Source organism: Narcine bancroftii, chromosome 3 (genome assembly GCF_036971445.1).
Source record: "Narcine bancroftii isolate sNarBan1 chromosome 3, sNarBan1.hap1, whole genome shotgun sequence".
NCBI lineage: Eukaryota > Metazoa > Chordata > Chondrichthyes > Torpediniformes > Narcinidae > Narcine > Narcine bancroftii.
This window is the reverse complement of record NC_091471.1, coordinates 162,396,046-162,409,284: the sequence shown is the minus strand read 5'-3', so window position 1 is coordinate 162,409,284 and position 13,239 is coordinate 162,396,046. Positions and strand designations below refer to the sequence as shown.

Genomic DNA, 13,239 nt, shown 5'->3' with positions numbered 1-13,239 from the left:
GAGGCCTTCTCTATATCGGAGAGACTGGGCGCAGACTGGGGCATCGCTTTGCTGAACACCTTTGCTCTGTCCGCACCAGTGACAGGGACGTCCCATTGGCCAACCATTTCAGTTCTGTGTCCCACTCCCATACTTCCATGTCTGACCATGGTCTATCCCAACAAGACCACCCATAAATTGGAGGAACAACACCTGATTTTATATCCGGGCACTCTTCCCTTCCTCTGTCTTCTTTCCCTCAGCTCTCCACCCATTCCCTCTATTCACCTAACTATCCCTCGTCCCCTGCCTTTGCTGCTGTGCTCTCCCTCCCTTCTTTATCTATGTTCTTGCCCCCATGCCTCCCTCCTCCTTCCCCTCCCCCCACCAAATTACCATTTTGTTGGAATGCCTGCCAATATATTTCCATATGAGGGACTCAAGCCTGAAATGTTGGTTATGTATCTTTATTTTTGCTATATAACGGACACTGTCTGACATGATGTTTCTCCAGCATTGTGCTTTTATCGTCTGCAAACTTTATTCTGCAATCCACATCATTAACATACAGCTCAAAAAGTAGCCCCGTCACTGACCACTGTGAAACACCACTGGTAACAGGGAGAAAACCAGAATAGAATCTCTCTATTTCCCACTCTGTTTCCTGCTGGTCAGCCATGCTAGTGTCTTTCCTACAATTTCATTGGCTCTCATCTTGTTAACCAGACTCGTGTGTGGCACCTTGTCAAAGGCCCTTTGAAAGTCCAGATATATGTCATCCTCTGCATTTTTGTTGCCTAGCCAAGCTATTCTCAAAATTTCTTTGGCTATGACACCTTGGGGCTGGTCAGCATATATGGGCCCCCTTCCCTGTGAAGCAGTCAAGTTTTGGTTTCTTTCGTACTTCAGTCTTACCATATCTTTTTAAAAAAAAAGTTATGATATGTGAGGTGAAAAGAAAACAAGGGCTTTTACTTAAATGTGCTGTGATCCCCAAAGGTTACCATTGGGCCCCTGTTGAGAATGGCTGGTCAAACCTGCTTGTGGTTTCCTCAAAAAAAATTGCAGGAGGTTTGTCAGGCAAGATTTTCCTTGATGGAAGCCATGCTGACATTGGCCTATCTTGTCATGCACCTCCAGCTATTCAGTAACATCATCTTTGACAATGGACTCCCAACAACTTCTCAACCCCAATGCTAGGCTCACAGGTATACATTTACTTTCTGCTGTCTCCCTCTCTTTTTAAATAGCGAAGTGACCTTTGCAATATTCCAGTCCTCTTGAACCATGCCAGAATCTTTTGATTTTTGGAAGATCATTACAACTGCCTCCAGAATCTTTATCCAGGTACTCGATCCTTTATCCAGACATCTAAAATCACGAAAGCTCCAAAATATGGCAAATGGGGAGAGAGGCGGGAGCGCGAGTCAGGCAGGCGAGGGGGGGTGGGAGGGTGGGGAAGATCAGCAGCGTGAGTCAGGTGGCCGGGAGACTGGCAGCACGAGTTGGGCAGCCGGGGGGGGTGGGGGAGACAGCACGGTGACTGGAAGGGGGTGGATACGGCAGCACAATTCGGGTGGGCTTATATCTGGCTTTCCGAAATGCAGAAAAATCCAAAATTAGGAAAACACCGTCCCCCAAGGGTTCCAGTTAAAGGATTGTGTACCTGTAGCTACTTCCTTCAGAACCCAAGGATCTGTTCCAACTGGTCTGGGAGACTTGTCTACCCTTCGACCATTCAGCTTCCCAAGCACCTTCTCTCTGGTGTTCATGAGTACGCTCACCTCTCTCCCCGACACCCTTGAAAGTCAGGTATATTGGTAAAGTACAGTTTTTTTTTTGCCGAACCAATAAATGGTAATTCTGCCTCACTGGCAGGAAAAAGAATCTCAGGTTCATTTGTTATCTGACATCTCATGTCTTCCACAGTGAAGAGTGATGCAAAATTACTTTGCTTTTACTTTTACCTGTCCTGCATCTTTCTTGTTTCTCACAGAAACTCTGTTGCTGCTCAGCTGTCCTGCCTTCTCGTGTCTTATACCTCTGTAGTCCCCTTATTCCACTGGCACACTGACACATTTGATTTTTTTCTCCCCCTCTCAAACTGCAGGGTGAATTCTATCACATGATCACTGCCTCCTAAAAGCTCCCTTATTTTCAACACCCTTATCAAATCTGGTTCATTACACAATACCCAAGCCAGAATTGCCATTTCACTGTTGGCTCAGCCACAAGCTGCTCTAAGAAGTCATTCTGAAGGGATTCAATAAAGTAGCTTCTCTTGGAATTTAGTCCTAACCTGCTTTTCCCAACCTGCACATTGAAATCTCCATGGTTAATGTCACGTTGGCCTTTTTGCATGCTTTCTCTATTTCCTGTAAATAGCATACCACATCCTGAATACTGTTTGAAGGCCTGCATGGAACTCCAATCAGGGTCTTTTTACCCTTGCAATTTCTTAATTCTATCTACAGAGATTCTATTTCTTGTGATCCAATGCATCTTCTCTCCAAAGATTTAATTCCATTTTTTAACTGGCAGAACCACACACCCCTTCTTTCAACTTTCCTGACCTTCTGATATTCTCTGTATCCATAAATATTTTGTTCCCAGTGGTCTTTTAGCCACGACATGATGGCCACAATTTCATGCCTGACAACTCCAGCTGCTCTCTTAGATCATCAACTTATTTCTTCTACTGGTATTGGTAATGCTATCCCAATATTTAAAAAATAGAAAAATGTATGAATTGGGAATATAGAGGAAAATAATGCCTTTTAAAGTATGTTGACACTTGTAGATATAAAGATTATAATGAACCTATTTAATGAACAACATTCTGCTTGAGAAAGATAAACCATGAATTATTGAAATAATTTGTGTCATTCATAAATTTGTGAATGAAAACCAGATTCTAATTATTTATATAATTAAAAAATTAAAGCTTAAAGGAAATTGTGCAAAGAACTAATAGAAATAGACCAACCAAGGTTGCAATTAGATTTTATTTTGGTTAGGCTCTGCCTACATTTTGTTTATACTGTAATGAAGGACTTAGGCCCGAAATGTTGGTCCTGTATCTTTTCTATATAAAGTACACTGTTCGACTTGCTGAGTTTCTCTTGCATTGTGTTTTTACTTTTATTGCAATTAAATTAAAATGGAACATTTGGATCTAGTTAAGATTAAATCAAGCCACCTCCTCAAAAGATTATTACAATTTGAGAGAGCAGGTTTAAAAAATGAATGGACTGAAAACAAATTTCAATAAAGCCTGTTATCCAGAATTCAAACCACCAGCAAAAAAAAGTTGCAGAAAAGAAAATAAATAAGTGAAAAATTTATGTTCAAAATTGGCACATCTCGCCATTAGTTCACCAAGTACACAACTCGCAATTTCAAGCAACCAGAAAATTCACTTATCTGGCATCTACCAATACCCATAGGTGCTTGGATACCAGGGGTTTTACAGCATTAATGAATGTCAAGCAATTAACAAAAACGTTGAGACAGAATCTACCAGGTCATGTTGTAGCCAGTAATAGTTTGTTTCTGGTTTCACTAAAACGATGTGCTTAAACATTATCTCGGTTTTATTTTTCTGTCTATTGTTGAATCAAATTCTTGGAACCAATTTTATGATGTTCCATGCAGCACTACGATCCTCCTTAAAATTAAGAGTAAACAAATAGACTAATAAAATGGTCTGCTCTTAAATCTGACATCAAAGTTTAAAGATCTTCTAGATGAAACTCATCTTAAAAAAAACTTTCTTGTTCGATTCAGCTGTGATGCAAGATTGCCCTCTGGAGGATGCAATTTTTGTGTGCAGAATTTTATGAATTACCTTGTGTTGGATTTTTTGACATTTGAGCTATCTACATTCAACACTTATAAACAGGATTATAATGGTGTTTTGAACAGTAATCCCTCTTATCTGCGTGTCATTTCGTTGCTAGATTTTAGCAAAATAGATTCAGTACTCTTGATTTTTTAAAATCAATTTTATTCCTACTTTTAACTAAATCTTCTACTGCATCCCCTTATTGATGTTCTGCTTTACAATTCATTTTCAGTAAATCTCCTTATTTTCTTTGTTCTTGTTTTCTTCTCAGAAGTCCCTTCTTACATCTGTATCCTTCATATTGCGGAAAATCTTGCTTTGAGACAATTTTCCCTCCCCCAATCCCTTGAACTAATTGTCCGATAATTTTAAATGCTAATAAATAGCATGTTAAAATGCATGCTTAACAATGCAGACAGTAAATAAGTTCAGTGTTACCATTTAATATTTTTTTTTATTTTTCACACTATGAACCGTACTGACCAAAATACACACAAAAATTTACCTCTTGAATATACACAGTGTCATTTTCTCCCCTTTCCCCCCTCCCTTCCCTCCCTCCTTCACCCCCCCCTCTCCACCCACTCAACGTTCAACCTATGATACATTAAACCCATTAAACAATGTCATTACACAATGAAAATAAACAAGAAATTTGTGTCTTCTACTTTAACATACTGGGTCAGTTCATTTTGTCGTCTTCTCCTGTCATTTTAGGCGGTGGAGGTCCGCGGTAGGACTTCTCTGTTGTGTTCCATGTACAGTTTCCAAATTTGTTCGAATACTGTGATGTTATTTCTTAAATTGTTATTTTTTCCAATGGAATGCATTTATTCATTTCTATGTACCATTGCTGTATTCTCAGGCTATCTTCTAATTTCCAGGTTGACATAATACATTTTTTTGCTACAGCTAAGGCTATCATAATAAATCTTTTTTGTGCTCCATCCAAATCGAGTCCAAGTTCTTTACTTCTTATATTACTTAGAAGAAAGATCTCTGGATTTTTTTGGTATGTTGCTTTTTGTGATTTTATTTAATACCTGGTTTAGATCTTCCCAAAACTTTTCCACTTTCTCACATGCCCAAATTGCATGTACTGTTGTTCCCGTTTCCTTCTTACAGCGAAAACATCTGTCTGATACTGTTGGGTCCCATTTATTTAACTTTTGGGGCGTGGTGTATAGCCTGTGTAACCAATTATATTGTATCATGTGTAACCTCGTGTTTATTGTATTTCTCATAGTTGCGGAGCATAGCTTTTCCCATGTTTCATTCTTTATTTTTATGTTTAGATCTTGTTTCCATTTTTGTTTGGATTTAGAGCTTGTTTCTTCGTTCTCTTTCTCTTGCAGTTTGATGTACATGTTTGTTATAAATCTTTTAATTATCATTGTGTCTGAAATCACATATTCAAAATTGCTTCCTTCTGATAACCTCAGCCTGCTTCCCAATTTGTCCTTCAAGTAGGTTTTCAGTTGGTGGTTTGCAAACATTGTACAATGAATTATACCATATTTGTTCAAAAGATAATAATTTATTTCCCGAAAAACAATTTTCTATTCTTTTGATCCCTTTTCTCTCCCATTCTCTAAAGGAAAGGTTATCTATCGTAAAAGGGATTTGTTGATTTTGCGTCAATATTAATTTTGGTAGTTGATAATTTGTTTTATTCCTTTCTACATGAATCTTCTTTCAAATGTTGAGCAGATGGTGCAGTACTGGTGAATTCCTATGTTGCACCAGCTTTTCATCCCACTTATATAGTATATGTTCAGGTACCTTCTCCCCTATTTTATTTAGCTCTAATCTGGTCCAATCTGGTGTTTCCCTTGATGATATTATTTAAAGACTTATTAATTCCTCCTCTCCTGGAAGTAATGAACCAGATTGAAGAAACACAAAACATGCCAGATTCATGCAAACAGCAATAATTACAGTAATACCAAAGATGGGGAAAGATCCACTAACACCAGCATCATATAGACCAATATCTCTACTTAACACAGATTAAATAAGATAATAGCTAAACTATTAGTAAACAGACTGTGTACCAAAAATAGTAAAACTAGATCAAACTGGATTTATTAAGAAAAGACGAACAACAGACAATATCTAAGTTCATCAATTTAATCCATGCGGTACAAGGAAACAAGACGCCAACAGTGGCAGTTGCCTTAGACGCAGAGAAAGCCTGTGACAGAGTAGAATGGAATTATTTATTCAAAGTACTACCGAGGTTCACCCTACCAGAGAAATATATTAATTGGATTAAAGCATTATATAAGGGACCATTGGCGAAAGTGACAGTAAATGGATATATATCAAACCAATTTAAATTAAGCAGATCAACAAGGCAGGGATGTCCACTATCTCCCTCACTGTTCGCGTTAGCTATAGAACCACTAGCAGAACTGATAAGAACAGAAAATAAAATAAATAAAAGAGAAGGAATATAAAATCAGTCTATTTGCAGATGCCATTATAATATACTTAACAGAACCAGAAATATCAATAAAAGAATTACATAACAAATTGAAGGAATATGGAGAAGTATCGGGGTACAAGATCAACACAAATAAAAGTGAAGCAATGCCAATGAATAATGCGCATTTCACAAAGTTTAAGAAAAAATCACCATTTAGATGGCAAACACAAGCAATCTGATACCTAGGTATACAACGAGATAATAATCTAGGCCATCTATACAAATTAAATTATCAGCCATTAATGAAGAAACTACAAGATGACTTAGAACATTGGAAAGACTTACCACTAACACTGATAGGAAGGGTAAATTGCATTAAAATGAATATCTTCCCAAGAATACAATACCTATTTCAATCATTACCAATTCACCTAACAGAGAAATTCTTCAAGGAGCTAAAGAAGATAAGGAAATTCTTATGGAAAGGGAGGAAACCGAGGATAGCGCTAGATAAATTAACAGGATGGTACAAACAAGGGGGCTTACAGCTATCAAACTTTAAGAATTATTATAGAGCAGCACAATTAAGATACCATTTAATATTCTTGATGTCTAAAGTTATTGCTTTATATATTAACATTGAATTTTGTTATTTTTGACCTGCAGACATCTAGGCGTAATTGCACTTGATTTGCTGAAACTTTTTCCCCTGACTCTTGTAAAACTACTTTTAAAATTGTTTTCAATAAGAATTAAAGTAGCCATATATTTGTAAACACTGTAACATTGTGATTTGATACTAACTGTTATAATGATCATATGTTGATTTAAATAATTTTTTTAGAATTGAAGTAGCCAGATGGGAACTCTTAACAGGACTAGTTGAGCCAGTGGGCCTGTTCAGGTTCAAGTTCACTATCATATACAACTAGACAAACAACATTTCTCCAGACAACAGTGCACACATAGCACCTAGTTAATGTTATATTTTTGTTTGTGATTATTATGTATAAATATTCTGGAATACTATCACTAGATACCTTGGTTCCTCAAGCATCTTCCTCTTTTTATTGGGATCATGGCTTGATTCACAAACCACTTTTTCCCTATTTTCCTTAAACCCTTGAAATCAAAACTTATCAACTTCCTGTGTAAAATCATTTGATGTTTGTAACGACATGAATTTATTAAATGCATTAGGGCAACGTATAGATACACCAAAATTCTTATTTGCTGCAGGAATGCAAGATACACCAACTGCAACAGTATAAATATGTCAAGACAAAAAAAAAGATAATAAGTGTAAAAGGATAATTAAATATTTACATTTGTGATTGATATGCGAACAAAAATAACTTTTCAATAATGCAGTCAAATCTTTTGATTACCCCGGAGTAGTTTATAGTCAGGGTAGTACAGGGGAGTTCAAGAGTCTTCCCATGGGAGAAATCTGCTCACCCTACACCCTGGCCACTGATCATATTTCCTTTACCATCACAGAACATCAATATCAAAATTTGATTTGTGCTCTGATTTTGAAATCCTAAAAATTCAAATGATATGTCAAAAGAATGGTTGAATTACAGAGTTGATCCAGATATGAAAACATTTCAAATCTCATATTGGCAGCAATAGAATTTAAATGTAAGCAAATAAATAAATCTGGTGACAAATATTTCAATCACTGTGAATTAACTTTTTTTTTTATTGATATTCTCCAGATATGGCCTAGCTTCTGTATAATTGCAGATCACCTCCGCCCCCTTCCACCTTATTAATTTCAGCTGTCCAATGAAATAGTCCAGCAAAGCTCATAGACCGCTGTGATTTTTGACCTTACAGTAACATTCACATCTCTTGGATGAATAATCAAAAATGCTCTTACTAGCAGTTCCGTAGAATAAAGTTTTTCCTTCAATTGTTGCTTGAAATTAACATTTTTATGCCAGGGGTTAACTTTCTGATTGTCATAAGCTAATGGCTATTCTTTTCTGCAGTTTGGAACTTAAACCATATCAATTAATTGGATTAAATTGGTTGGCCTTGCTGAATAAACACAGGGTGAATGGTATATTAGCAGATGAAATGGTAAGTATGAGAGATTTTTCTTAAGTATTTCCTAGTACTTTTGTTGATAGGACACAAAATGCTGGAGGAACTCAGCGGATCAGACAACATCTATGGAAGGCAATAGGTAGTCAACATTTTGCACTGAAACCCGTAATCTGGAATGTATTTTTTGATATTTGTTGACACTTGTTTATTCATTGTCTAACTTTGTATTCTCCAGATCTTTTCTGCTCTTCCTCAATATCAGAATCAGATTTATCGTTATGAACATGTATCATGAAATTTGTTGTTTTGCAGCAGTCGTATTGTGCATCACAGGTGAAAAAATTGCTATAAATTACATTTCCATAAATAAAATAGTGCAAAAGAAGAGGAGGAAGAAAAAGTGAGATATTGACTGTGGTTCTTTATCAATTCAGTAATCTGATGGCAGAGGAGAAGCTGTTGTTGTACTGTTGGGTGTTTGTCTTCAGGCTGCTGTACTTCCTTCCTGATGGTAGCTGTGAGAAGAGGGAAAGGCCTGGATGGTGAGAGTCCTTGATGATGGAGGCTGTTTTATTGAGACACCATCTCTTATAGATGCCCTTAATGGAGTGAAGACTGATGACCATGATGGTGCTGGCCGAGTTCACAATCTTCTGTAACTTTTTCCTTTACTGTGCATCTCCATACCAGACAATGATGCAACCAGACAGAATGTTCTCCACAGTACACCTGTCGAAATTTCCAAGACTCTTTGGTGACATACAAAATATCCTCAATCTTCTAACAAAATATAGCTGCATACAAGCCTTCTTACTTGCATCAACTTGATGGCCCCAGGATAGATCTTCAGCGATGTTGACACCCAGGAATTCGAAGTTCTTTATCCCTGGCCCCCTCAGAAGACTGGTTTGTGCTCTCATTGTTTCTGCTTTGTGAAGAGCACAATCATTTTTTTACTTTTGCTAATGTTGGGTGCAAAGTTGTTGTTGTGACGTCACTCAACTAGCTGATCTACCTCATTCCTGTACGCTTCCTCATTGCTGTCAGTGATTCTGCCAATGAACATGGTGTCATTGGCAAATCTGTAGATGGTGTTTAAATTGTGCCTAGCCACACAATCATGCATCTCGACTTAGAGCATTGGGCAAAGCACACGTACTTGAGGTGCATCTCTGTGGATCATCAGTGAGGAGAAAACGCTGATTGTAGCCTTCCTCTGAGGAAGTCAAGGCTCCATTTGCGAAGGCCCAGGTTTTGAAGCTTGCTGACCAGTACTGAGGGGATGATGGTGTAGAAGGCTGAGTTGTAATCATTGAAAAGCAGCCTGGTGTACATGTTGCTGTTGTCCAGGTGATCCAGGGTTGAGTGGAGAGCCAGTGAGATTTCATCTGCTACGGGACGGTTGTGGCAGTTGGCGAATTGCTGTGGGTCCAGGACTTGGATATGACCAAACTCTAAAACCATTTCATTAGATGTGAGAGCTACTGGGCAATAGTCACTGAGGCAGCTCACTCTGCTCTTCTTGGGCTCCGACCGGGATGATTGATGCCCTTTTAAAGCAGGTGGGAACCTCCACCTGCAGCTTTGAGAGATTGCAAATGTCCATGAACACTCCAGCTAGTTAGTTGGAACAGATTTTCAGTACCCTGCCAGGTATGATATCAGGGACTGATGCTTTGCAGGGGAACACCCCCTTGAAGGATGTTCTAATGGTTTCCTCTGAGACAGATATCACAGGGATGCTGAATTCTGGAAATGGGTCTTGTGGACAGATGAGACCAAGATTAACTTGAATCATTGATGGGAAGATCAAAATGTGGAGACGTAAAGGAACTGCCCAAGATCCAAAGCATACCACCACATCTGTGAAACCTGGTGGTGGGTGTGTTATGGCCAGGGCATGTATGGCTGCCACAGGTACTTGGACACTTTATTTTCATTGATGATGCAACTGCTTATGGCAGTGAAAAAAATAATTCTGAGGTGCATAGAAACATCTGCTCAAATTCAAACAAATCCCTCAAATCATTGAACAGCGCTTCATTCTACAGCAAGACAATGATCCCAAACATACTGCTAAAGCAATAAAGGAATTTTTCAAAGCTTAAAAACTGGAAATTTTTTGATCTAAATCCAATTTAGCATGCCTTCCATATGCTGAAGAAAAAAACTTGAAGGGACAAGCCCCTGAAAGAAGAGGGTGGATGCAGAAGAGGCCATACAGTGCATCACCAGAGAAGATGCTCTGTTCCTGGTGATGTCTATGAATCACAGACTTCAAGCAGTCATGGCATGCAAGAGTTATGATTCAAAGTACTTAACATGACTACTTTAATATACATACCATTGCTTTGTCCCAAACATTATGGTGCCCTGAAATGAGGGGAGTATCAATTTTTTTTTTAAAAAGCTGTAATTTTTACATGGTCAAGCCAAAATGTATTCAAATAACCTTGAATAAAACTGGAATTGTGCACTTTAATCACGTGAATTGTTTGATTACAAATTTTAAACTGGAGCACAGGGCAAATAAAGGAAAAGTGTGTCTTAACTGTAAAAGGTGTTTGGCTCATCAGGGTGTGGACTCCCTGATTAGGCTCCACCTTGGATTTAATGGTCTGCAAGCCCTGCGTATCTGATTCCTTTTCTAGCTTCACTAGGAATTACCTCTTTGCTCTTAAGATGCCCTTCTGTAGGTCATACTTGAACTTTCTGTCGAGATCTGGATCAGTGATTTTAAATGCCATCAACCCAGCCCTCAGCAGGTTGTGAATCCTTCGATTCATCCCTGGATTTTGGTGTGGCACTCATGGTATGTGTGCATGGGCACACACATCCACACAGGTCCTGATGAAGTCATTGGCAACTGTGGCATATTCTTTCAAGTTTGAAGATGAATCCTTGAATATGGTCCAGTCCACAAATTCGAATCAGTCCTGTAGGTGCTGCTCTGCCTCCCTTGACCATACTTTCAGCATTTTTACCACTGGTGGTGTAATCCTCAGTCTCTGCTTGTACGCCAGGAGTAGAATTAGGTGATCTGAAGTGCTGGCACGGGATGGCTTGGTGGGTGTTCTGGATGGTGTAACAGTGGTCAAATATGTTGGCTCCTCTGGTTGCACATGTAATATGTAGGGGATAGTTTGTCGTAGATTTTTTCAGGCTGGCCTGGTTTGTTTCTTTGTGTTCCTTTTTTTTTTTTTTGAAGAATTTTGCACCTAGGAGGAAAAAATGGGAGGGAAATTTAGATTTCTATTTTTTCATGCTTTATTCAATAACGCCTGTTATTCATGGCACTGTGTAGTACATGAATAGGTCCTTCAGCCCACAATAGCATCCAGCAACTTCGACAAATCATCTCAGCTTCTGGTCTCTCTCTCTTTCCTTCAGCCCCCTCCTCTTCCTCTTCCTTTCTTGTCAGAGAGCTACCCTTAGTCCCCTGCCCTCTCCCCTATAACTTTTCAGCTTCTATCCTCTCGCCTGTTTCCACCTGTGAGCCTGCGCTCCTCTTTCTTCCCCCATCTTTTTTTTCAGGTATCTACCTGTTTTTTCAGATTCTTGACAAAGGGCTCAGGTCCAAAATGTTGATCTCCTTTTTAACTTCCTATGGATGCCACATGACCTCCGTTTCTCCAGCATTTGTGTGTATTGCACCTCAGCTTTCATTTTTCTTCAGAAGATGAAGTTAATTTTCAAAACTGGATTGAAATTTATCCCTATGGATGGGAAATTGGGACATGGAGATTTACTTCACTCTGTTGTGAGTTTATAAAAATTGTACTTTTACCTCTCAGCTTGACCAACAAATACCGCAAAAGAATGTTCTCCTTTCGGAGGATGAAAGCCAAAGTGTTTTTCTTTTGATTCTTCTCTATTATTGTGATGTTTTAAATGCAAGTTCTAATATATACAGATATTAATTTTACTCTGAGAATACTTTTGCACATTGTAAATCTTGATGTATTTCAGAGATTTACCTACAAATCGGCCTTGGAACCCAACACTTTTTAGGTTGAAAGTTTTTTTTTTTGCGTCATAATTATGTATCATGTCTTGATTCCCCACAGGGCTTGGGGAAAACCGTGCAAGCCATAGCGCTCCTTGCCTATCTTTACCAAGAAGGTGATAAAGGACCTCATCTAATCATTGTACCTGCTTCTACCCTAGGTAATATTAAAACACAAAATGCCAATTTATCAACAAACAAAATGTTAATTCATGCCTTTTCAGTGCTATTCAATAGTTCTGAAATTCATTCCTGCAGAGACATTCAGAAACATTGACTTTTAGATAAGTAAGGCACTTGCTCTGAACTGGATGAGTGGCTCTCAACCTTTCAGCCACAGACCACCTAAAGAATTTATTTTCCTCCCCCCAAGCAAGCAGTGTGGGAAAGGATGGGGTTTTCAATTTCAGATTTATTGTCATCCAATTATACATACAAAATCTGACAAAATATCTTTGGATCATAGTGCATACTACATAAATACGCAGAAACAATATACATACTGATCAAAAATAAATATATAAAAATTATTTAGAGGTCAACTGTCTCGCTGCCTGTGGGAAGAAGGGGTTTCCCAGCCTGACAGTCCTGGTTTTTATGCACCGTCCCTCTTTGAAGGTAGTGTCTCAAATATACTGCAGGTAGAATGATAAGGATCCTCAATGATTCTCTGAACCGTGTTTTTAGCTCTGCTCCCTATAGATATCGTCAATAAAGGGAAGGGAGACCCCAGTGATATATCGTCAGTAGAGGGAAGGGAGACCCCAGTGATATATTGTCAGTAGAGGGAAGGGAGACCCCAGTGATGTATCGTCAATAGAGGGAAGGGAGACCCCAGTGATGTACCGTCAATAGAGGGAAGGGAGACCCCAGTGATGTACCGTCAGTAGAGGGAAGGGAGACCGCAGTGATACATCGTCAGTAGAG

At 38.6% G+C, this 13,239-nt stretch overlaps 1 protein-coding gene across 5 annotated transcripts in view; it reads left to right on the top strand.

Moving 5' to 3' along the window:
• Window positions 1-13,239, top strand: part of LOC138757792 (SWI/SNF-related matrix-associated actin-dependent regulator of chromatin subfamily A containing DEAD/H box 1-like) — a 155,910-nt gene that overhangs the window by 48,596 nt on the left and 94,075 nt on the right. For all 5 annotated transcript variants that reach the window (XM_069925695.1, XM_069925693.1, XM_069925696.1 and 2 more), the window contains exons 10-11: window positions 8,249-8,339; window positions 12,374-12,473. In XM_069925695.1, the coding sequence (XP_069781796.1) occupies window positions 8,249-8,339; window positions 12,374-12,473 (191 nt within the window). The remainder of the gene's footprint in view (window positions 1-8,248; window positions 8,340-12,373; window positions 12,474-13,239) is intronic.